Below are 24901 nucleotides of genomic sequence, written 5' to 3'. Positions count from 1 at the left end.
AAGAACATAATAATAAAACAAAAACAGTACATATAATCAATTAAAACTATAAAAATACATCATTAAAATACATTATAAAAATTAATTTAATAACATTTAATAACATCTTGGGACCCAAACCGGGTAAAAACCAAAGCACACCAGGGATTCAATGGCCCTTTGAAGGCAACCATAATGCTAATGCGACTCTCAGTGAAAATGAGTCTGACACCACTGATCTAGACAGCATTGTGGAAAACTTAAAAGATGTGTCTGTGGGAGTGCAGAAAACCATTGAAGGAAAGCTGACATGAAGAGAGGAGTGACAAGAGACTCTGACCCATGACTCAGATGCAGTCTGCAGTTGTTTCCTATTTGGCAGATGAGCTTTTTCTGTCCCTGTCTCCAAGCAGTGATTGAGATAGGAGGGTATTTAAAACTTAGAAAACTTTTGAATAAACCCAAATTCTTTCCTGTACTTTTCATTGAGAAATGATTGGATTGGTATTAATCCTGGGTAAAATATGCCTAGTTAAGTGTACGTTGACCATTTGCTTGTATCTGACACTGGCCATTTTTATTTTGACCTGAACATTCACTTGCTGCCAGAATACAACCCTCAAGACTCTTTCCAAATTGAATTCGGTCCCTGGTGTCTGTTGTTGATATTTTTGCATATGTGGCTTCCATAGTAAATAGTGGGTTTCAGGGTTGTGAAATATGTGAGAGTCAAAGAGCTACGGTAAAAAAAAATAAAAATTAATCCTGCTGCTTGCATCCTGTAGAAAAACTTTACCTCTTAACAAAGTGGCATGAAATATCCAAAATCCTAGAACTTCTCTCATCATTTTAGCACTTGGTTCTGGATCCTGGAAGGAAATGTCTGTATGTATCTAAAATAATAGACTGATCAGGAATAAAATACTGCTTTTGAACAGGCACAGTATTTATAGTACAGTAGAGTCTCACTTATCCAACATTCGTTTATCCAGCGTTCTGGATTATCCAGTGCAGTTTGCCTTTTAGTAGTCAATGTTTTTGTAGTCAATGTTTTCAATACATTGTGATATTTTGATGCTAAATTTGTAAATACAATAATTACTACATAGCATTACTGCGTATTGAGCTACTTTTTCTGTCAAATTTGTTGTATAACATGATGTTTTGGTGCTTAATTTGTAAAAAATCATAATCTAATTTGATGTTTAATAGGCTTTTCCTTAATCCCTCCTTATGATCCAACATATTTGCTTATCCAACGTTCTGCTGGCCCATTTATGTTGGATAAGTGAGACTCTATAAATACTATAAAGGATAGGGGGCAACTCCTCAAAGATTATAATTGCATAGACTATATATGCATTCCAGTGAATGTCAAAAGTGAAATCATTTTGATTTCCTCTGGGCACTTCAAACATCTGGCTTTGCAGTTGTAGAGATTATTCTCCAGATTCAAACATGTCTAAAAAAAGTCCAACTATTAAACTGAGTGGGGGTCTGGTTGTGGTCATTGGCAAGATTTGTCTGGAATGGTTGTCAAGATATGTTTTCTGATACCCTTTTTTCTAAAATTACAAGTTCTAAGCAGTAGTTCAGGTAGATAAGAACCTGCCTGTCTAACAGGACAAATTCTAGGTACACTTAATTGTCAGTGTAATTATCTTACCTGTATTCAGGGAAAATGTGCTTTCAAGAATTATTCTGTCTTGTTACTGCTGCTTTAGGATAATTACACCAGAAGAGATACATTCATTTCAGAAATTATGTACAGTTAACCCCTCATCACCAGGGAACCCATTTTTACAGTTTCAGTTATCTGTGCATAAGGTCTTGAGGAATTTTCTAGGTACTTCAAGCAGATCTATGGTATGCTTTCCCCAGAAATTATCATATCAAATCAAATCAAAATCTTTATTACGGTCATAGACTAGCATAAGTGGGGTGCGGTCTCATAGAAGCATGTACATAAAATCTAAGAGGCTAAAAAAATCGAAAGGTATGTTGAAGGCAAAAACTGATTTGATTTGAAGTTATCAGAGAATTACCCTGGACAGCAAGCAAATTCCCATAGGTGATACCTCTCTACCACTTCCTAGATCTTACGGTGACCCTGTGGTGTACTGGAAACGTCAGGTAATTTAAAGTAGTTCAGTTCTTTCTGTGGTTTGAGGTAAAGATGGTCTGGCTGAGGACATATGGGAGTCTGAATGTAGTTAAAAACCTGCTTACCTTACATCTAGAAAGGCTCCAAGAGCTGAGGCTGAAATGATCTCCTGCATATTTATCAGAAGACTAAACTGTCCAATATTTCATACTTAGTTTTATCAAATTTTTGAACTTTGAATAAAAAAAAGAATAACTGTTGAATTTACTGTGGCTATAATCTATAAGAATGTAAGAATATACAGTCTTCTGCATTTGAGAGTGATCATCCAAACATGGCTGTGATAGTAAATCTCTCTATATATAAATGTCAGAGTATAGATGTGTTTTGTTTGTTGGTTTGTTTGATCCACAAAGGCTTTTACATGGCTTGATGGATCTGGACCAAACCTGGCACACATACCTTTCATTACCCAAGTTAAAGTAACTGCAGGGTTTCAAATACAAAATAAACCCCAATTTGGGGCAAGGACCCCAAAAAGTAAACAATATATATGTAGCACTCAGGTGCAGCCAGCAGATTGGAGTATACTGACCTATAGATATGTATGTATGCAGTGCCTAGATGCCACCACAAAAGGGCAATATGAAAGGATTAGCTACTGGCAGATAAAATGGCATCTACTTGGAGGCAAAAACGCACAGACCTGGAGGAACATCAACCCCAAAATTAAGTATGCTATTTAATAATGATTTATATTTTGAAAGGTGTGTGTTTGTGCCTCTGATTTCCAAGAAAATGCCGGTTGAAAGAAGACAAATGAAAGGGCGAAACTACAATAGAAAGGAAGGAAGGGGGAAAGGAACAAACAAAGGGAGGGAAGGGGGGGAGGGAAGAGAAACGAAAGAAAGAAGATAAGGAGGCTATATGAGGGAAAGCAAGGGAAGAAAGAAAGAAAAGGCAGAGGAGCAAGATATATGTGGGAAAGGAAGATGGGTAAGAAAAAAACAAACAAAAAGAAAATGCATACCTGGGCAATACTGGGTATATAATTGATGTATAAAATAGGGCAGAATAAAAGGCTGGGTCCCCCTCCCCAAAGTGTTGTAAAAACAATGTATTAACTATTGCTTTTCAAGCAGTTTTGATACTTTCTTAATAGTTGAATGCTAGTGTTATTTTGTCATTGAGGGTCCTGTCCGAAGAGTTTCTCTTGCCAGGCTGATTTAGAATGGGACACCTCTCTTTGACTCTGTTGGCAGCCATCTGGGTTCCAGGAAAATGAAACTAAAGCTGGTGAGGCGAGTGAGTGTATGCTGCAAGCATGAAGAGCGGCCGAACAGTTTTAAATGCTTCACAGTGTGACCTTAAAGTCACCCTCGCCCACCAAAGATGTAGGCTTGAGTCTTAAGAACCAGCTCTGAGTTGTTGCTGTTCTGCAGTGGGTGGGTGTGGAAATGGAATGCAGAGAAAAACCCGCACACTTTGGCACTCTTGAATTTTTTAACACTACCCAGAGCAGATGGGTCTCAGTTGTCCATACTGAACACCAGGGGGCACAAATGTACAGATAAATATTTTCCAATATGCCACAATAAACTGCATTGTGTGCCATTTGGCCTGCATTTTACAACTGCATACTAGAGGAGACACAAACATAATCTGTTGACAGCCCCTTCCTACAAAACCAGTCGTTGTTGCCTAACTTCTCCCTCTTTCAAAAATGTATCCTACCTAACATGTTAAGTTTTGTCACCCAGCACATGGAATGCCACAGAGAGCGTGCAGGAACTGCCCCTTGCTGTTTGTGAGTCTCTGGCCTCAGGCATAAAATATATTTGCATTTTTGCTTTTCAGTTTAAGTAGAGAAAAGATGTTCAGAGCATCAAGCACAGTGGTCTTTGGGGTTTCAGTTTCCCAGAAACATTTTCCAAATGGACTTCTCTGCATTGGAACTTCTCCAAGAACCTTCTGCAGAATCCCAGCTCATTGGAGACCATTCTGGATTACAGTATAAGACAGGACTGTTGTCCCATATGAACTAAAACTGAATATAGAACATACCTAACAGTTCCTCTCATCTGTACTTACCAGGGGAAGGCCATTAGTGATAAAAAAAGTTGTGGTTCCCAGGAGTTTGTCCACTATTAGTGAGTTTCACATTCTCATCTGTGGTGCAAGTTTAATTAAAAACAACCACAAAAACACACCAATCACAGGCATTCATACCCCAAGTGTATTCTGCAAGTTCTGTAATGTATCCCAAATAAGCATATTGGATTTTTTTGCATATTGTGCTCTATTTAATCTGCTTGATTTGTCAAGACAAAAGGCGAAGTATATGGTAAAAATTACTCACCCTGCCTTCGCTGACTTGGGTTTTCATTAGGAGAGGAATATTTTGGAAGGGAGTATAATTCTCCTTGTTTAATGGGAAACTTCAGAATGGCTGCTAACCACTCATCTTTAATTAGCTTTTCAAATTAATCTTGAAATATTAACTTAGAAACCATGGCTGTCTGCCATTTGCTTGTTTCCCCATTTTCCAAGGCCATACACTTCTTGTTCAGTTTTTACTACAAATGTGATTGCTAGTAGTTTGACTTTTAAAATCAAAGCTCACCTAATCTGAGTTTTACCAAGAGCCTTCAGAGTCATATCCGTATAATGGGAACCCATTCCTGCTTGCAAGCTGATTTTTCCCTTACCAACTTTGCTCTGGTTGTGCATAGCAAGTCTTTGTTTCTAAAATGACTTGTTGGTTTTTCATGTTTATATTTGCTGTCTCTTCTTGTCAGGGGGAGGCAATTGAGTTTTATTTCTGCATAAATGTTAGTTCCATGGCAGCTTAGTGGTATGTGGCACTCAAGAAGTACATACTTCAGCATCCTCTCTAGCAAAGTTATGCAGTGTTAAGGAGGCAAGTAGTGATGGGAGGCTTGTTTTTTTTAAAAAAAAATCCTTGTGGTAGTTGTGTCCTTCCACCCCCAGGGTTAACCAGTGAGGGACGCCAACTCCTTACCCAACAAAGAGGTCCATTCAGAGAGCTAGATTGTATTTTTAGCCAAGCAGATTCTTTCTCTAGCATCAAAAGTAGCAAGTGGGGAATGCAGCCTACATCAGTGTGGGTCTTGCAGAATGACCTCATTCAGGCTGTGGCATCTGTTTGGAGTAGAAACAATCATTCATGATATCAGGAGATCAAGAATTCTTTCCCCCTTGTTGTAGCAGTCCAAGGCCCTTAGTAAACAACCGCAGGACTCATTTTAATCAAGCATTTCTTCTATATATGTTCACTACATTGCGGAAACATGGTAGACATCAGTAACTCCAAGTTGTAACATTTGATCTGGTGGTCCCTGTAGTGTCATTGTATACACATCCTTCAGGAAAAAAAAACAATAGTGTGTGAGGGAGGGTTTCCCTGACAAAACACAATTGGAACATAATTTGGTGGGGGTTTTCTTACCACTCCCAGCAAAAAGACTACCAAGGGGCTAAAAGAGCAATCAACCTAGATACCTCTCTCACACTCATTTCCCCCAACACACACAACTATTTCAAGAAGCCTAAGGGTTCTCAGGAATTTATGAAGTGTATTAAAACAGGTCATCAGTAAAGAAGGAAGAAACATCCTGAAATCTAGTTCATATAATTCCTTACATTGTCTATAATCATAAGGCAGTTCTCTCATAGTGGGCAAGAGAATGTATGAGGCCTGTATCATTGTATGAGTCCCATTAAATTTATCTTATGCATTAGATTGAGTATTCTTGATTAGTAAACTCTTGACCTGTAACTGAAAATCTTATTTTAACTAAAGTGAAAGCCTTGGAGTTGATTTTCAGATGGATAGGGCTTTATAAGCCGTGATTTATGAAATTGAGTTTTGAGGTCTGAATAAATCCAATGTTAACTTTAATTTCCTTGACTTTAGTTTTCCTGTAATTGATCTTTTAATGTAAATCCTCAAATTAGAGCAAATAGATGTGTGAGGTATATGTGAAAAGCCTAGTTTTAATATGGGAGAAAATTAGACTCTTAAATTAGAACAAGTTAGTTGGAGCCCCAAATGTTTAAAAACATTAGTGATCATTAACAGTCCTTTGACAATCGCTTGGTTTGCATGATCAGAATTGAATGATATCCTTACATTTTAAAGAGCAACTAGAATTCTTATGGAAAGATATAAAAAATGGGGACAGTATCAATTTTCATTGACCAGATACTAGAAAAGGAAAAGTAGTTGAGAGCAAGGTGGAGAAGCAGGAGTTACAGTTTTTCTTGTCTTTGTGGTACATTCTAGAGTCAGTTTCACTATTTCTTTCAATGCTTGTAAAGACTAGGGATAACATTTCTAGCTTTTTTAGTGGGAAGGATCTAACAAAGTTCAGATGTAAAGGGAAGCTAGGCTGCCTGGTGATGTCTTTGGGATGACTAAGGGAAAACATGGCAGGCAATAATCCAGGTAAGACAGACCTGTTGTGGGAGCAAACCTGATGTGGACAAAGATACAAGATCCCAGAGGACCAAGTATGTAGATTGAACGTTCTTATACACTTATCACTATCTGTGAAATAAGTGACATTGATTACCAAGGTACCTTTTATCAACTTGGCTCACTGTCATTTGCTACTGTCATCCACATCCAGCATATAAATAAAGTTTGATAGATTGATTGATTGATTGCATAGCTTTTGGAAATTATTTTGAATCGATAAATATCTTATTTTTTCAATTTTTAAGAAAAAAAATATTGGGGGAAAACAGGGAAATAAAAGAATGACCCGTCCTAATTTTTTCATTTCCTCCCTCTCCCAATCCTTCACATGGCTATGGAAGATACTCCCCTGGCACACCAAGTTTCCCAATTAGATCTGAATCAGGCCACTCCGAACTTTCGTTACCACGCTCCTCCTGCTCATGATTTAAAAATTGGGGAAAGCACTAGAATGTGAAGAGATTTTTGGCCTATTGAATGTGCATAACTTTTGTGTTTGCCTATCGTGGGCTTTCTGAACTGCATGTGCCATTCCTTCCTTAAGCCATTAAGCCATGCCTAAGCAGAGGACAAATCAGGACTTTTGTTAGCCTTCAATCAAGCTTGACTGTCTGCAGTAAATGTGAGCTGCTACCCCTTTGAGCCCAATTTGAAAAATGACATGTCCTCGGCTTCTGTTGTTTTTGCATGCTGATGGGCTGCACCATTCTAGGCAGAGCAGGCTGAAGCGGGGAGGCCAGAGAGAGTGGTTTGTATTGGAGCCAGAATGAGGTTAAAACTATGTTAATACACCACAATACAACTCTCTATTGTTTGGAGTTTTGTTCCCTCTCTCCCTCCCTCTCTCTCTCTCTCTCTCTCTCTCTCTTTCTTTCTCTCTCTGGGTTTTTCCCCCTAACATAGCTTTTATTGTGTACTTTAGAAGGCCTTTTGCTTGGGTCATGCCAGTGATAGTGAGGAGGTCTGTTTCTGCTGATGATACCAAACTTAGGAATTCAGAGCTGACTTTTTGGCCCTTTCTTATAGCTAGTACTCTAAAGTTGCAAGGGTTTTCAGAAATTATATTTTTATCTTCCCCATTGCAGCCTTATATAGAAGGATGCTCATGTTTTGAATTTCTCCTTAGTATTCAGATTCAGGTTGCCTCTCGCAGCTAACGTGGAATTGCTACATTCCCATCTTGAAGCAGTGTGATAATGTCCTCTTAATTTGTCTGTCTCCTCCGGTTGTTACAGTATATGGAAAGTGTTAACTTCAATGATTCAGCAGGGTGCAAATTCTATTGATAGCCCTCCATGCATATAAACAGATGGCAAACTATATATCTTTCATAGGGTGGGAGAGAATCACTGTTCTTTGTGCCTCCACATTTTTAAAAATAATCTTTGATTTAAAGGGTGCATTTGATTTTATTTGAATATACCATTTGTATTAAATATCACATTCTTTTAAAATGCTTAAAATTTTTACTTCATCTTACTTCAGCTCAAACATAATGAATTGTAAATTTCTAACATCTTGTAAAATTAAATTCAAGACCACCTGTTAGCAATTAAACCTGATTATATATGTAAAAGAATGAACTGAAGCAACAGTAACAAAATCTGTCTTTGGGATTAATCTTTAAACAGCTATTTGTAAGTGGCACACTAGTTCATTATATTGTGCTGAATACAGTACAGATTATGTATGAAGAGGAGAATCCTTCAAGTACATTGAGTATGTCTCATATATCAACAAGAAAGAATGCGGAGCCCCACCAATGGGATTGCCCTCCCCATGGGAGAGCAACTGGTACCAACAATGTATGTTGTTTTAGTGCCAGCTCAAACCCTTTTTTGTTTACTCAAACATCTTAATTTGATTATTCTATTATATTGTATTTGATGCTGTTGGTATGTGTGTGGGACAAGGTATTTAGGTTAACTGTAGTTGGAAACTACGAAATTGGCATTCAAGGATTAAGGGGAATTTTAAAAGTATTTATTATATAAAAACATATAATTCGACAAATCAATTGAAGGTCATAGATATTCACACTTTCTTCATATTTCACCAGGTACCTGTCAGCCTTTTCTGGGTGTTTAGGTCAGACTCCTATACCACATTTTTGGGGGATAAGACCCATTGAATCCAGTAGGATTTAATGTGATCAGCTGTGTATAGAATCATAGAGATGCACTTTGAATAGACTGTTTCTTAGCATCCTTACATGGCAATAGAGGGAGTTGAACAGATCTTTAATACTGCAATTCTCTCTTTGCGCTTTCTCTCTGATTGCATATAAATTCTAAAGTGTGACCAGTTTATGTTTACACTGATTTGCAGAATACATGGAGCCTAATTCAGATCACTAATTAATTTGGCCTTTCTTCCTGGTTACCTAAATCATCTTGATTTTCACTGAATCCACCCTGTTCTCCAGTGCTTCTTGTGTGACCTTGTAATGTGATTCTTTTTAATTTATTTTTAAAAAGAAAATTAGGACGGCTAGGCAGCTGCGTTTTCTTAAAATAGCATTAGTAACACTTTCATTCCACACAGTGGTTAACTGAACCAAATTTAGGTTTATATAACAGAGTGTTCCTCTGTTTCTTAAATGTTTACAACCATTTTTTTGGAAATCTATTCTACTAAGAAAGTAAAAAAAAAAAAAGGCAGCAGTGTGTATTCAAACCAGTAGCAAAATGCTCAACATCACCAGAAAAAAAAAATCTCACGTCTATACTTGAAAGTTAAAGGTCGATCTGTCTCAGCTACCACTGATTTGTGAAGAAATGTGTTTTCCTTTCTCCCCAGTAGATATACTTTCTAGCAACTTCTATATGTGCACAATTTGCTCATATCTCAACAGAAAGATTTTGCTCTTTGGATAATTATATTTTCTTTCTCCCTCGCCCGTCCCCCATCTCAACTTCTCTTCATATATCATGTATGGGTCTACATTTCTCTTAAAGGTAATTTGGTAGGAAATGCAGCCTTTACTTAATTGATAAGTTATCTTACGTTGATTGACCAAAAATATGTCCTATGGTTAATTGGGAAACTGATGCTTGAAGTAACAATGTTATTTAAAATGTTTATTTGTCACCTTTCAGCCTGCTAGGCTCCTATGCATGTTGTATTCATTGGTGGTCTACTACCCAAGTATTAACCAAAGCTCTGCCTATCTTCCGAGATCAAACAGGATCTGGTATTTTTTAAGCTACTTAGGTTCTGCAGAGTACATTAAATTGGTCTGAAAAGCAGCACTGTTGCTGAATCTTCCTTCTTTACAAAGGGGCCAGCTGTCATGCAAACAGAGCTGAACAAGAACACTCCTGGTCATGGCAGGTACTGGGTTTTTCAGAATCAGTTCTAACCCCAAAAGCATGCTAAACAACACATCTGTGTTATCAGAAGGAGTGCATTGCCATGCAGAACAGGTTGAAATTCCAATTCAAGGTTAGATTTTTCCATTGACAGAACATAACTGCCATACCTGGATTCAGTCTGAATTTGTTCATCTAGTCTTTCGCTATATTCAATTGGACTTGTACACATGCTGGTTGGTATCGGATGCAAAGTAGAAATAGAGCTGGGAGTATCGGGTGATTTCTCCAACAATTTCATATAAAATGATCAAAAGAATGTACTGAGACAATACTGAATCCTACAGAAGTACACCTGCTAATGTCTTAAAGGCTGAACTGTCTCCCAGCACCACTTTCTGGTACCATTTATCCCCAAAGGAACAAAGCCATGGTAAATAATGCCCCAATAATTCCTTATCAGTGGGGTGCTGTGTGGTTTCTGGACTTTATGGCCATGTTCTAGCAGTTAAAAAAGTGCTGCTAGAACACAGCCTACAGCCCAAAACCACGCATCACCTAAGTGATTCCGGCTGTGAAAGCCTTCGACAATACAATTCCTCATCAGATAAACAGGATAGGATCATTTGGTTGATAATATGGATTGCCTTGAGAGGTTCAGCAGAACCAAGGACAGTCTTTCTACCAAGTTCACAGTGTAGCTGATCAACCAATGCCATTTCCCTTTAAAGGGAAAGAAATGTGACAACAGCTATCTAAGATGTTGGGTTCCAGTGATGGCCTCTTCAAGGAGGTCTCGTGACTGCATTCTTTAGAGAATTTGGGGTATAACTGTCTTCCACAGCATTTACAGCCTCCCAACACCAAACCCTTCAGCTCTAGCAGCTTTAATCAGCCAGGATGGTTATAAGTCTGGTGAACTTGGGCTTGGCTTCCCCTTTTCAAGCAAATTTGCCCATTATCAAGTCGAACAGTTTGAATGTCATCCTTCAGACTGTACAATTACATTTCAGTTATCTGTCTCTTTAGGCTGATTCATACCCTAAGGTAGCAGAAGCAGCTGAATGACATTTTGTAGTAACTTCCCATTGTATAACCATAGTGTGTGTGTGTGTGTGTCATTAAGAGATAGGTGTTACATAGTCCTGCAAAGAGTAGTTCTGGGTAGGGTTCTTGTTTCTGGGTAGGGTTCTTGTTTCTCATCCTCCAGCTACATGGCTTGAGGGGTGTCCATGATTTTGTCTTGCTGGATAATCTTGTCTTTCCTAAGTTGCAATGTCTTCTTTCATTTCAGAGAAGCAGAGGCCTACAAGGAACAAGGGAATGTATTTTATGCCAAGAAGGACTACAATGAAGCATTCAATTATTATACAAAAGCCATAGGTGAGGATTAAAGGAGAAAGAGAGGTGGTTTTCTGGCCTGCTTGATTTGCTTGTCTGAAAACTTGAATGATCAATTTATAGTTTTATTGTATTGTGTTTCTATGTATTCTCTCGACTGCAAGCCATTTCTTTCCCTTGAGGATAGTCAGTCCATATACATCCAAAGGTTTCCACAGTCCGCTGTAGCATAGTGAGTGCAAAGTACTGTTATATTTGTAATTGGGGTTTACTCTGACCATCAGGAGTAAGGCTATTGCATTGAGAGAAAGTAATCTGCTATCAAACATCTAGAAATTTCATATTTTTGTGTGTATGTGTATAGATTGCCTGTTATACATAAAGATGTGTTAATTACTTTTGTATATAATGAAACATTAGTTTTGTTTTTTGTGGCAGTGGTCTTTGCTTTGTTTCTCTTGATAGTCTTAATTTCATTTTGTGTTGTTGTATTCTATACATATTTTCCCCTGTGTTTGTTTGCTTAAATAAAAACTATTTTTAAAAAAATGTTTAGAAATATCTATAGAAAAAGTTCTGAGAATCTCAGTTTTGCAGAATAGAACTCAAATAATTAACCTTCCTTGTTATTAGAGAATTGTTTGATTAAATACACAGGTCCTGTTTGCTGAAGAGCCAGGGTTTAATGTCTTATTCAGTTTTGCTCCATAGATTTCCTATTTCCTTGTCCCATTTCCTTACTCCTTGTTTATATTCCTAGTGGATGCATGGGCATGTGTGCAGAAACACACATTCTTTGGCAATTAAAAGTTCAGATCCTTGTTGAGTGAGAATGGCTACTCAGTGTTTTTACGTTTGCCTTACTGAAAATTTTAAACTTTGAAGATTTGGAATGAAGCAAGGTGGAGGATGTCCGTTGTGTTTCTGTATTAACTAGCATCCCTGTCTATGCTATAGATACATGTCCCAGCAATGCGAGTTACTATGGGAACCGAGCTGCCACTCTCATGATGTTAGGCAGATACCGGGAGGCTCTTGGAGATGCCCAGCAATCTGTCAGGATGGACGATACCTTTCTGAGGGTATGTGATTGTAGAGATGATTCTGTGCTGGTACCCGTTCTCATTTGCATCTTACACCACCTAGGCTTTACCTCTTTCCCCTGTCATTGCAGGGACATCTACGGGAAGGAAAGTGCCACCTATCTTTAGGGAATGCCATGGCTGCCAGCCGCTGCTTCCAAAGAGTTCTAGAACTTGATCATAAAAATACACAAGCCCAGCAAGAGGTAAGTCTTTTTATGTTTGCCAAAAGAGTGATAGCTATATCTCCCTTTGCCTAAGTGTGAAGTTCACCTTTACATTTCAATTGGAATCTATAGGTTGAGCATTTTCAATTGTTCAGGTTCACATACAATGTAACACATAATGAGCTTTCTCTCATGCCCTTGCCATATCAAGTATGAGATTGAAATTGATCCACTTAGACTGCGGAAAATGTTTGCAGGGTGAAGATTGCTTTGTCTTTATGAGAACTTTATAAATGAAACATTCCACATAGAAGGAATGTCTTTCCATGGATTCTTGTTTGGACTACTTCTCAACATAATGAATTTCAGAGTTAGCCAAGGTATGAGTTGAGGGCTAGTGAGCATGTCATTCTTTATTCTTAGTTAAGGATGGGAATGAGCAACAGAATTCTGTGTTTCCTCCTTGCCATCTCTTCCTATTCTGGTGTGAATTCCTACCAATACTCCCGCATCTGATTTAACCATGATGTCCCAGCATTAACCATAACCGTAGTTAAAGCTAGCCAAGATTTTCCCCAAACTAGAGTTCAAAGGAGTCTCCGGTGGCTCAGTGTGTTAAAGCGCTGAGCTGCTGAACTTGCAGACCGAACGGTCCCAAGTTCAAACCCTGGGGGAGTAAGCGCCCGCTGTTAGCTCCAGCTTCTGCCAACCTAGCAGTTAGAAAACATGAAAATTTGAGTAGATCAATAGGTACCGCTCCGGCAGGAAGGTAACGGCGTTCCATGGAGTCATGCCGGCCACATGACCTTGGAGGTGCCTACGGACAACGCCGGCTCTTCGGCTTAGAAATGGAGATGAGCACCAACCCCCAGAGTCGGACACGACTGGACTTAACGTCAGGGGAAAACCTTTACCTTTACCTAGAGTTCAAAACCATGATTTGAACTTTGTTTCAGTGTTTATAAAAATCCTAATTAAGGAGAGGAGGACCAAGAAATATGCAACCTGCTATTCAGGTAATCAAAAGTATGAATGAAAGAAACCTCACCTTTAAATATTGACATTTTGAGACAATTTATACCAGGAATGTAACTCACAGCGTTAACATCAGGTATCTATGATTTGCTATGTAAAGAAAATTGGTTTGACTAGTGCTGTAAAAAATGTTTGTTATGACCACCGAAATCACTAGTGATCTTGTGTGATAAACTGATATGGTGGAAACCAACGCTTCCTCATCTTCTCTTCCAGCTGAACAACTCCAGAACTGTCTTAGAGTATGAGAAAATTGCCGAAGCTGACTTTGAAAAACGGGATTTCCGTAAGGTACATAAGGAACTGCCTTACATTGAACTAAACTGGTAGCTTTCAGACTTCATAGCTTTATAGAATTCTTTCCATCTTTGCTAATATATCCATGCTTATTTTCAACATATGTCTTGAATTCTATAGACAATTGTGAGAGGTACTACTAAGCTTCTTGCAGCAACTTCTAAACCAAGAGCATACGAAGACTTTGCTACGATGAAAAGAAAGGAAAATAAATGAAGCTTATCTATCATTAGTGATTTTTCTCAAGAGAAATCCCTGATAAACTCCAGAAAAACTTCTATTTAATAATCAAAGCTTAAATTATCATTGGTAGCTGAAATATGGCTAAAAATCTTTTCAGTACTTGAGAAACAAAGTATTTCCTAATTTTAATAATCACTTCTAAAGCAATATTAAAAGACTCCATCAGTTTCTTTTCCTAGGTGCAACCAGGTGACATTTCCAGTAATTTATAATCTGTGATTGTTCCACATTTTGGAGAGCTATTTTCCATCTTGGACTAAGTTTTCAGAATTGATTGCTTTGGGCAGGCAGGGAGGTGATTTCCTCAGAACCATTTGGTGATTCCATGGATGAAATGAAATTCAGTCCCAATTTCCTCAGGTTTTAGCATCATGAAGTCTTTCTCATGGGATGAGTTGCATAGATTTTCCTCACAGGACTAGAAAGCTATGTATTGCCTCTGGATTTTTCACTCCCTTGAGTGACAGGTCTGCCTTGATAACTCTCAATTTGTCCCTGTATGCCCCTAGCCACAGACAGAGTCCTGCAGCCTTAGTAATAAGGCTTCTGTCCATCCCGGTGAATTCCTACTTCACCGCCTTCGAACTGTTAAGAGCAGCTGGCTCATCAGGGACAATCTGAAGTTTGTCTTAAGGAAGAACCCTGCCTTGTCTGCATCTCGAGCCAGTTCTCCCCAGGCTTCTCCATCCCTTAGGCAGTTTCAAACGTGTCCTTTGTTTCTTGTGAAGAACCTCCTTCCCATGGCCACCATCAACTGGAGTGTCTCGGCGCTTCCCGCAGCACCCAGCGGTGATGTCACCTATGGAAGGGGGGAAGGGAGAGTTCCAGCTGAACCTCACCCCAAACAAAGGCTCCCTTCTTTTGCAGCTGTCCCAGCCCTAGAGCAGCAAAAGTGCCTGTGAAGTCACTCACAGAGGACTGGAATTGGAGTTAGTCTTGTCATGGCAGCCACTGCTTTGCCCTTCACATTTATTCATTATTCATTTATTTAAGACATTTATATTCTGTCCTTCTCACGTCGAAGGGGACTCAGGGCGGAGCACAACATATACACGGCAAATATTCATTACCGGAACATAAAATAAACTATAAATATACATAAACACTAAAACCAGTTATCTTCACATTAAACATTGTAACATATTTTTTGATCCATTGAGTTTTTAGTGCTTCGAACCTGCTCTTCAGAGCAAGAAGTTGGAAGGGCAGTGTCCTTCTATTTCAGAAAACTGCCCTTCTCTTACCTCAGAAGCCAGTAATATGAAGAGATGTCAGAGGGTGCGTGATATTAGATCCACTGTATTGAGAACTTGGGCCCGATTCACATAGAGAGGAAACTAAGGCCTAATATTCCCGGTTAGAAGTTGACAAGTGTGACATTCCAGATATTTTGATCACTCCCCATGGGTTGTGTTAACTAGAGCAGGCAGCACAACTCCTGTCAATTGGTAGAGCTGATAGGTATTGTAGGCCAAAAGCTATTGGAGGACTACAGTTGCTCACCCATGTTCTTGGATCAGGGATTCAAGTCTCCCAGTCTCACAGCAGGCATGGCACTGCTTCCTGTACAAAGCATCTGGGCTTCCTCATACTCACTAGCTATTCTCTTTCTCTCTTTCTCTCCCCCACCTTTTCTCTCACTGCCACCTCACCCACCCAGGTTGTCTTTTGCATGGATCGTGCTCTGGAATTTGCCCCTGCATGCCACCGATTCAAAATCCTCAAAGCAGAATGCTTAGCGTTGTTGGGTCGCTATCCAGAAGCGCAATCAGTTGCCAGGTAGGAATTGGGACAGTTAGAAAACCAACTAGCGGGGAAAGGTTTGTGTGCTATGTTCAATGTTTTTAACAATGAAGTATGTAAACGCGTTTTTGTATTGTGTTATAGTGCTTCTCAATGTGATGGTCTGTGGACTAATGCCAGTTCAAGAGCCATTCGCTGCTGTTCCATGTGGAGTTTCCAGGAATAAAGCCACAACTGTAGTCAGTCAGTGCAAATAAGCTAAAAGTTCCTGGCACATGGGCATGAGGGACCCTGCTGATCCATCATATGAAAGATCTCTGTCTTTATCACATTTTGTTATTTTTCTCCACTTAAAATGCCTTTATTTTCATTTTTGAAATTCTTCTCTTTAAACAAGAATATCACTTCATTTAGACATTTAGTTACACATTTGTAATTTTACTCACCTGTTATTACTCCTGCCTTATGAAATAATTTTAGTGCAAAAATAGGGATTTAAATTTGAACACACAAAGGGATTGTGGACCAAATGGGTTTGGAAATTTCAGAATTTGTCAGATGTACCTTTTCAAAGTTTGTTTTTTTCTTTCTTTTGCAATTAAAATGTCCTGTTCTTGGAGCTTGACACTACAGAAGTGCAAAGCATAAAACAGTACAAGCCATGAGGCCTAAAAGACTGAGATGGGAAGAACATCTTAAAGAATGGCATTTGGCTGAAGGAGTGTTCCAAATAAAATTGGGAAAAGGGAGACTACAGAAGGGTCAGAGAGGGAAACTCAGAGTCCTTGTAGTCTCTTTCAACTCCATGATTCTAACAGTGGTCAGAAAAAACAGTGTTCATGAGGTATCGCATATAGATTTGAAATAACCAGCCATATCTTCCACTACAGGCCTTTTGCCTTTCAAGAGTGCTTTGTGAATGTTATGCGTTCCGTATATGGACAGCTCTTCTTTAGTCCCAGTGGTTCTGTAATTTCTGTTTTACTTCTTCCTTCTGTCTTTAGTGACATCTTGAGAATAGATTCCACAAATGCTGATGCCCTCTATGTGCGAGGGCTTTGCCTTTACTATGAGGACTGCATTGAAAAAGCTGTACAGTTCTTCGTCCAGGCTCTCAAAATGGCTCCTGACCATGATAAAGCTTGTCTCGCCTGCCGTGTAAGTATGAAAGGAAGGGTATCTGGTGTTATGCTTCTTTTCTAGAATGAATGCACTCTTTTTTTCTGAGCCACACAGGGAGGTACTTCAGTCAATCCTAATCAAAGCCATGTGTATTGTATGTAAAAAATAAAAATCTGTAACCAGGCAGTTCAAATTTTATTCCAAGAAAAAACAATTGAGCAGTGTGTCTAAATTTTGCACATTGGGTACAATTTTAAATATATATATATATATATTATTCGGGATATTTTTTCTCCACTTTGACATCTTTCATAATTTTCGATCAGTAGGCATGGAGCGGAGGGAGCATGGGCAAAGCGCTGCTTCTGCATCACCCCTTGTGCTGGCAGAATTGGTGGCTTTAGAACTGGATAAAGATTAAAAGGGAGGAGGGAAGAAAAAGAAATAGTGTCACCTGGTAAGCTCCTACCTTTCCCCCCAAATGATACAGATTTCTTTACACTATCTCTCTCCCAGGCTCCTTTAGCTTCTTTCATGATTTGCCCCAGTTCTTAAGAACATCAAATCCTGAAATAAATCTAAAAGATCCTGGGTCCAAGATGCAAAGCTATGCAGGTTAACCAACAAAGGTTTCTTTAATTAGGTGACACTGTGCGGGTTTTTTTTTTTAACTGTTCAACTTCTCAACCTGTCTTTTGGCCCACCTTTTCTTCCAGAACGCCAAAGCGTTGAAAGCAAAGAAAGACGATGGCAACAAGGCCTTCAAGGAAGGCAATTACAAACTAGCTTTTGAACTTTACACAGAAGCCCTGGCAATAGACCCAAATAACAGGAAAACCAACGCCAAACTCTACTGCAATCGTGGGACGGTTAACTCAAAGGTAAAGCATTTCAAATTGCAGGGAGGAGCCTCCTGTTTACTAGAGGCATCTCTAAAGTCTTCAGCCCCTCATCGTTTCGCTGTAGAGAAACATTTTGCAAGGTGTAATGAGGAAGATATTAGAGAATCTCTCTCAGGATGGATGTTTTTGTAAGTAATGGGGATCTTGCTACAAGAGGTCTTTCAGTCCTGGAACTCCGTGAAACCTAGATGGGCTTCCAACCAGCTAAGATCTGACAAGGTGGCTGGCCTGGTAGAACCTGTAGCCTGAAATATAATAATAATAATAATAATAAGAAGAAGAAGAAGAAGAAGAAGAAGAAACTTTATTTGTATCCCACCCCATCTCCCTGAGGAGACTCAGAGCAGCTCACAACAATAGAATTATACAAATATCTTGACAATAACACGCATAAATATATGTAATTTAAATTAAATCAACAATTAGTAATGAGGCAAACAATATAAAAATAAATCAGCATTTTAAAATTACATAAAACATAATTCATTGAAAATCAAACTGGTGAGATCTGTGCCAGCATTGGTTCTAAAGTAACAAAAAGAAATGCAATGTAACTTTTTCTGTGTGGCTCTTCAGAACATCTTAGTCCGTAACAGCCATCATTCCTCACGTTTAATTAACCTGACTAAAACTGATGGAAATCTCAGTGTAATAGTTCTCAAAGGCTGCATGCCTTCCATCTCGATCAATAGAAATACTATTTGTAATTATGACATTGTAAACAGTTATGCCACTATCCAGTAATATAATTCCATCTTGCACAAGAACGCCTAGTTATGGACCATGTGCTTGGAAGGAATCCAGCACAATTTCCTGTTGCCAAACTTGCTGCACCACCATCTACAAAATATTTCTGGGCTTAAGAACCACAAAAACAAATATACTACCATTTGCACAGCTGGCAAAAACAGTGGAATCCCCCTGGGCTCCTAGATGTAGCACTGGTATTACATCTAGGCCTTAAATAACATTTTAGAATATGGCAGATGCTTCTACTGACATCATAGTCCTTGTGGCAGGCTTGCAAGGTCAACCACTAATGTCATCATTCAGATGGGAAAGCAAGGCTAGAAGCAAAATTAATAATCTTGTGAACAGTAACAAATTCCTGCCAGAAGACTACCAATCCTGTGTCTGGTGAACTGTAAGATGCACCCTAATTTCAGTACCAACAACAACAGCAACAAAAAAATACATAAGCTACACCTGTGATTCTAAGATGCACTCTATTTTTAGATATGTTTCTTTAGGGAAAAGGTGTGTCTTAGAATTGAAAAAATACAATATATGCTTAAGACACCTATTGAAATAGCAGTAGCATGATTTGTTACTAGAAGATTTCTGGACTCACACGATCCCTACAGGGTTTGGTCCTGAAGCCACTAATTCTTGAATACAGTGATTCCAAGAAGGAGATGGAGAGGGATGGGTTTGAACGACTATTTTATCTGTGTTGCTGTTGAGGTCAGTTTGGGGAAGACTTTAATGTTTATAATTTTATGGACCGCTATTTCCACCTACCCCCAAAAACTAGCACCAGAGAAACATGATTTAGAAGAAGAGTTTGTGCCACAGGAACAAAATGTAACATGTGAACTCTCATCAATCATGAAAATACTCAATTATCTTTGTTCCTTTAGGAAGCTCTGTGTAATAGCTCTCTAGGACCTTAGAAAACCCTTTTTAGTCCACTGAACTTAATGTGACATGGAGCTAAGTCCTTTGCCTCCTGCATTCTCCTGTATTGTATAGTTTCATGAACGTCCATGGAGAGGCTTGTTTTCCTCCATAATTTGAAGGATGCTTACTACAGTTGTTGAAATGTCTGCCAGCAAGTAATACATTTAATATGGAGTCCTGAATTTTTTGTATGGTGACTGTCCCTTCAAAATGGTTTAAATTACCCTCTCAGAGGCTTTTGGATTTTATTTCTAGGGCTATACAGTACTAAAATTCTGTGGATTTTAATGGTTCCTTTCAATTCTGTTTTCTTAATTATTAATCCCATACTTGCTTGGGAAATGTGGCATTTTTGCCCATCCAGTAAAATTGTATACATTCTGTTTACACTGTCCCTAATTACTCTTTCTTGCTTTTAAAAACGTCTTGTATGCCCTGTGTTGGAATGAGCCAGAAAAAACTGCCAACAACAACAACAATCTTTTATTTATACCCCGTCTTCATCTCCCATAGGGACCGGGGCAGCTTACAGAGTAACACACAATAGTGCCATGACATATACGATACAACAATATATCAAATCAGATAAAACCAATAAGGTGGCCTTTGGAAAAAGTGGTTGGTTTCATTGGACTGCAAAAGGGAAATAACAAGTGGGGTCTTAGGAATTTATGAATAAAATACATGTTCATTATCTAACCTTATTGCTTGCCTTCTAGCTTCGGAAGCTGGACGAAGCAATAGAAGACTGTACAAGTGCCATCAGACTGGACGACACATACATCAAAGCTTACCTGAGGCGAGCACAATGGTGAGCATGTGCATGTTAGATATTGAGTAAAGCACTGTAGCTCAGCAATGAGAAAGGAGTTTAATTTAGATTGATTTTATGTATCATATTAAAGTAGTTGACAGGATTAGAAGTATCTAAAACCCACCTGCTTTATTTACCCACTTTGAAACTTCAGCTGTATTGCTTCTAAGCTTACTTGATTTGATGGTTTTTGTCCTTCCTCTTCCACCAAGATACTCAGGGAGAGAGACATCTTTATTGTTGTGGGGTTTTTTATCCTTCCTGTTTTATTATTATTTAGTTAAACCTTTTTAGGGTAGACTAAAAAATAATGTTATCATTTACACACCGAGCTTAATGGTCAAGTGTAAATTTGAATTTGGGCTTTCCCCATTTTTTACCAAGGTCCCTTACATAGAGTACTGAATCTCTTGGTATAGTGTTTCATCCACCTTTTTGAATTTTGTCAAACTTGATTTAGCAGAGGAAGGATGGCTTCTAAAAATGGACCTGGGAAGAAAACAGATAACCTCCACATCTCAAATTTGTTTATAGCTCAGGAACATTATTTTGCAGTCTGCAGCACCCAGAATCTCTGTCTGGGTGCTGCAGACTGGAAATTGTGGGAACTGTGGTAAAAAAATTTAACTTTTCCAAACTCTGGATATGTTCAGTAACTTGTATGCCTTCACCTTAAGTTTTTGTCACTTATTTGAACTGTTTGGAAATTGTTTTCATTCTCTAAAGCCATATCTATGCTTCCTTCTTAGTTACATGGATACAGAGCAATATGAAGATGCTGTAAGGGATTATGAAAAGGTTTACCAGACAGAGAAGACTAAAGGTAAAGGATGAACACCTCTCTACTCTCTTTTCCATCTTTCTCTTGGCTGGGAATTATGGGGCTTGTAGTAAAAATCTGATAGGTACTAGGTTGGGAATGCCTAGTCTTGACTATAACTTTTTCAGTCTTAAACGTTAATGTCACTCACCGTGTATTTAAGGTTAACACCGTGTATTTATACTTTTTTGATATTTTGGGAAGTTAAATGCCATCTAAACATAATTTTATAGAAATTTTCTTCAAGGTTATTTGATAATGTAAATTTTAAACCTTTCTGCCACATTTTTCCCCATTTTTCCAATTTTATACTATAGCCAAACATTCTATGCCCATTTAACCATACGGTTCTTAATTACTTCATATTCCATTTTCAATAAAACTCATGCATTTTACCAATTAATTCCATTGCATATTTCTGACTTGTAAAAATAGCTATTTCAAGAAATTTTCAGAATACAAGCTGTATTTGTCAATCTTCCAGGTTGGTGGATATGAGAATTGGCCAAAGTAAAGGGTCTGCATTCATTATGTGTTTTTCATCTTTTTTTGCAGTTAAAACTCACTTCTAATACTCATTCCTTTCTTTTTGATTCTAGAACACAAGCAGCTCCTCAAAACTGCACAGGTTGAACTCAAGAAAAGTAAGAGGAAAGACTATTATAAGATCCTGGGTGTTGACAAAAATGCCTCTGAAGATGAGATCAAAAAGGCATATCGGAAGCGGGCCCTAATGCACCATCCAGGTATAGAATAGAGTCCCCTGGTTCCCACATTTAGTATTTAGTTGACAACTCGCATCTTCCCTAGCCATTTACTGTGCGGATGGGAGTAGGAATACAGCAACTTCTAGAGAACTCTTCCACCCAAATCATATGGCTGTGATAGCATACTTTAAATCTGGGCATGTAAATATCTGATGAAGTTGCTATATCAGAGCTTGAAGGGGGAAAATCTTTCTTTAACTACAGCTCCCAGAATCCCTGAGCAATAATGGGAAAACTGATGATCAGATAGTAACTTTATAATCTCACCTTGAAAGCTATGTGACCAGTTCAATCAAAAGTTTTCTTCTCCATTCATATCCTGCTTTCTCCCAGTAATAGGACTCAAGGTAGTTAATGAAACATTGGTAAACTATGCTGATTAAAAAGTATGCAAAGGCTTCAATAAAACTAAAAATATAATTCATTTAAAAGCTATTAAATAATACAGTTAAAACAAACTTTAAAAACAGTCAAAACAATTAAAATAACAATTAGAACAATATACAAACCTTAAAAACCACACAGCATGATATAAAAAACCCACACCAATCAATTTCTAAAAGCTAATAGGCTATTAGACTTTTAAGCATACATTTTAACATTGTGCTGTTGAAGGCTTTCATGGCCTGAATCACTGGGCTGCTTCAGGCGGTATGGTCATACAGTCCAAAAAACTCAAGCAACCCATTTTAACATTCTGCCCTCCCTAAGGTAGTTGTTCTTAATTGCCATGAGGTCAATTTCAACTTATGGTGGCCCCATGAAGGAGAGGCCTCCAATCATATTGTTATCAACGGCCTACTCAAGTCTTGCAAACTTAGGTCTTTGATTTCCTTGATTGACTGTATCCATCTGTAAGTGATCTTCCGCTTTTTTTAATGCCTTCTGCTAACAGGAATTATTGACTTTGCTACCAAGTCTGTGTTTTATGATGTGTTCAAAGTACAGCAGTCTCCATTTAGTCATCTCAGCTTTTAGGGTTTAGAGTTAATTTCCTCTATGACCCATTTATTTATACCCTGCTTTATCTCTCCCAAAGAACTCAAAGAGGCGTTACATAAAAGCATTAGCACACAATTTAAAATATACAACTATACAAACATTAAAACAGAATTAAATATAAACAGTAATTAAAAATTCACAGTGATAAACCACTCAAACATACTCATTGCATATTCAAGTTATTTTTAGTTTTAGTTGTCCATAGTATGTGTAGAACTCGTTTCCAGCACCATATTTCAAATGAGTTGATGTTCTTCCAATCAGCTTCCTTCACTGCCCAGCTTTCACAGCTTATACATGGAAATGGTAAATACTGTGGATTGGACAATCCTGACTTTGATATTCAATTATATATCTTTACATCTTAGGATCTTGTCTAGTTCCTTAAAACTGCCCTTCCAGGTCTTCTTCTAATTTCTTGGCTGCAGTCTCCAATCTGATTAATGATTTAGCTGTGGTGTAGGAAATCTTCTTTGGCTATTTGGAAGTTATGTAAATCAACTGGAGTTTTTATTTGTATTTTCTCAACGTTCAACTGTAAACCTCCCTTTGCACTTTGCTCAGTAATTTTTCTAAGTCTTTGCTACGGTATTTTCTGCTAGTTTTATAGTGGCATCCACTCCTTCCTACAAGTCTAATTCTGATTTACGTATGTTATGTTCAGCATATGGACAAGTTAAACAGACAAAATGTACCTTTGCCTGACCCCCTTGCCTATTGGAAACCATTCCATTTCTCCATTTTCTGTTTTCATGGTCTTCTTACCTGAGTACAGGTTATGCCTCTTTGTATTATTATTATTTGTTTGTTTGTTTAGTCCTGTCGCTTACCATGGTGCTCTACAAGTAAAATAACAGAATTGTAGAGTTTTAGGTGTTTGTTTGGTCACTTGGTGAATTAATGCTGTGATTATTGCAATCCCTGGTATTTCCTTTCTTATGGATTGGAATATGTATTGCACATTTCCATTCTGTGTTTTCTTTTCCATACTTGTTGACGAATTTTAGCTAGAACTAGCATAGATTCTCTCTGTCACGTTTGCAGCAGCTGTATTGGTATGTCATCTGTTCTTACTAATTTATTTCTCCCAAGGTCCCTGAATCCAGTTTCTACTTTTATTTCTAAAACTGTAGGTTCACCTTCAAATAGTTCTTGTTTGAATGAATACATCATTCTTTCATCTCTTTTCTATAGTTCTTCATTGTATTGTTGCCATCTGCTTTTTGTTTGTAGTTGGTCATGTAATGTGTTCCCCTGCAAGTCGTAGAGCATCCCTACTCTTGATTTAAATTTCCCTTTGATATCTCAAACCTTATGGGAGAAATCTTTCTTTTTTTCTTTCTCATCTTTTATTTCTATGCATTGATTACACAGCTGAACCAAAAAAATCTTGGTGTCTTGGTTTTTAGACCTCTTCCTCGGATTATCTGGGGCTCTGATTCAGAAAATTGCATTGGATTAACCACATCAGCTCTAATTTCTTAGGTGTGGTTATCATGATTTTTATGAGCAAACAGATGAAAAGTGGTATGTGGCAGGTGTTCTATATCTCAAAAACCAGAGCTGATAGGGGGAAACTGGTGCCGCTTTTGGAATTAGCAGGTCAGATATACACAGAAATAGGTTTGATAGTTGAGGCACCAAAATATGTGTTGGCCAGTGTTATGATAGTATTCTCTTTGTTAGTATATGGAAGTCACGATGCTTGCATTCAGGACTGTGTCTTTATTACTGTTACCTTTTACTTCTCATCTGTCCTTAACTGCTTGAAGATTTTCATCTGCCATCTATTGAAGGTTTCTCTTTCTTTTTGGCTGCAGGTAGTGTCTTTTTGCATTCCTCCCTGACAGTACCCATAGCTTCAGTCCACAGTTCTGGCTTCCAATCATTTATGCTTAATAGTGCAAATCTGTATTTTATATGATCATTAAATCTACAAGGATGTTAAATTCAAGAGTCTGAGAGTAGCCACTGAGAAGGCCCTCCCCAAA

The 24901-nt window shown here is 38.2% G+C and overlaps 1 protein-coding gene across 1 annotated transcript in view; it reads left to right on the top strand.

Moving 5' to 3' along the window:
* The window catches only part of dnajc7 (DnaJ heat shock protein family (Hsp40) member C7), a 39322-nt gene that overhangs the window by 8503 nt on the left and 5918 nt on the right, over positions 1-24901 (top strand). The window contains exons 2-11 of the mRNA XM_003222539.4: positions 11190-11278; positions 12194-12318; positions 12411-12524; positions 13737-13811; positions 15721-15839; positions 16808-16961; positions 17642-17806; positions 20227-20318; positions 21071-21144; positions 21741-21887. Of these exons, the coding sequence (XP_003222587.1) occupies positions 11190-11278; positions 12194-12318; positions 12411-12524; positions 13737-13811; positions 15721-15839; positions 16808-16961; positions 17642-17806; positions 20227-20318; positions 21071-21144; positions 21741-21887 (1154 nt within the window). The remainder of the gene's footprint in view (positions 1-11189; positions 11279-12193; positions 12319-12410; positions 12525-13736; positions 13812-15720; positions 15840-16807; positions 16962-17641; positions 17807-20226; positions 20319-21070; positions 21145-21740; positions 21888-24901) is intronic.

The sequence above is a fragment of the Anolis carolinensis genome, chromosome 6 (assembly GCF_035594765.1).
Source record: "Anolis carolinensis isolate JA03-04 chromosome 6, rAnoCar3.1.pri, whole genome shotgun sequence".
In the NCBI taxonomy this organism is placed as follows: domain Eukaryota; kingdom Metazoa; phylum Chordata; class Lepidosauria; order Squamata; family Dactyloidae; genus Anolis; species Anolis carolinensis.
Note: the sequence above shows the minus strand (reverse complement) of the source record. Positions and strands in the feature narration are given on the sequence as shown.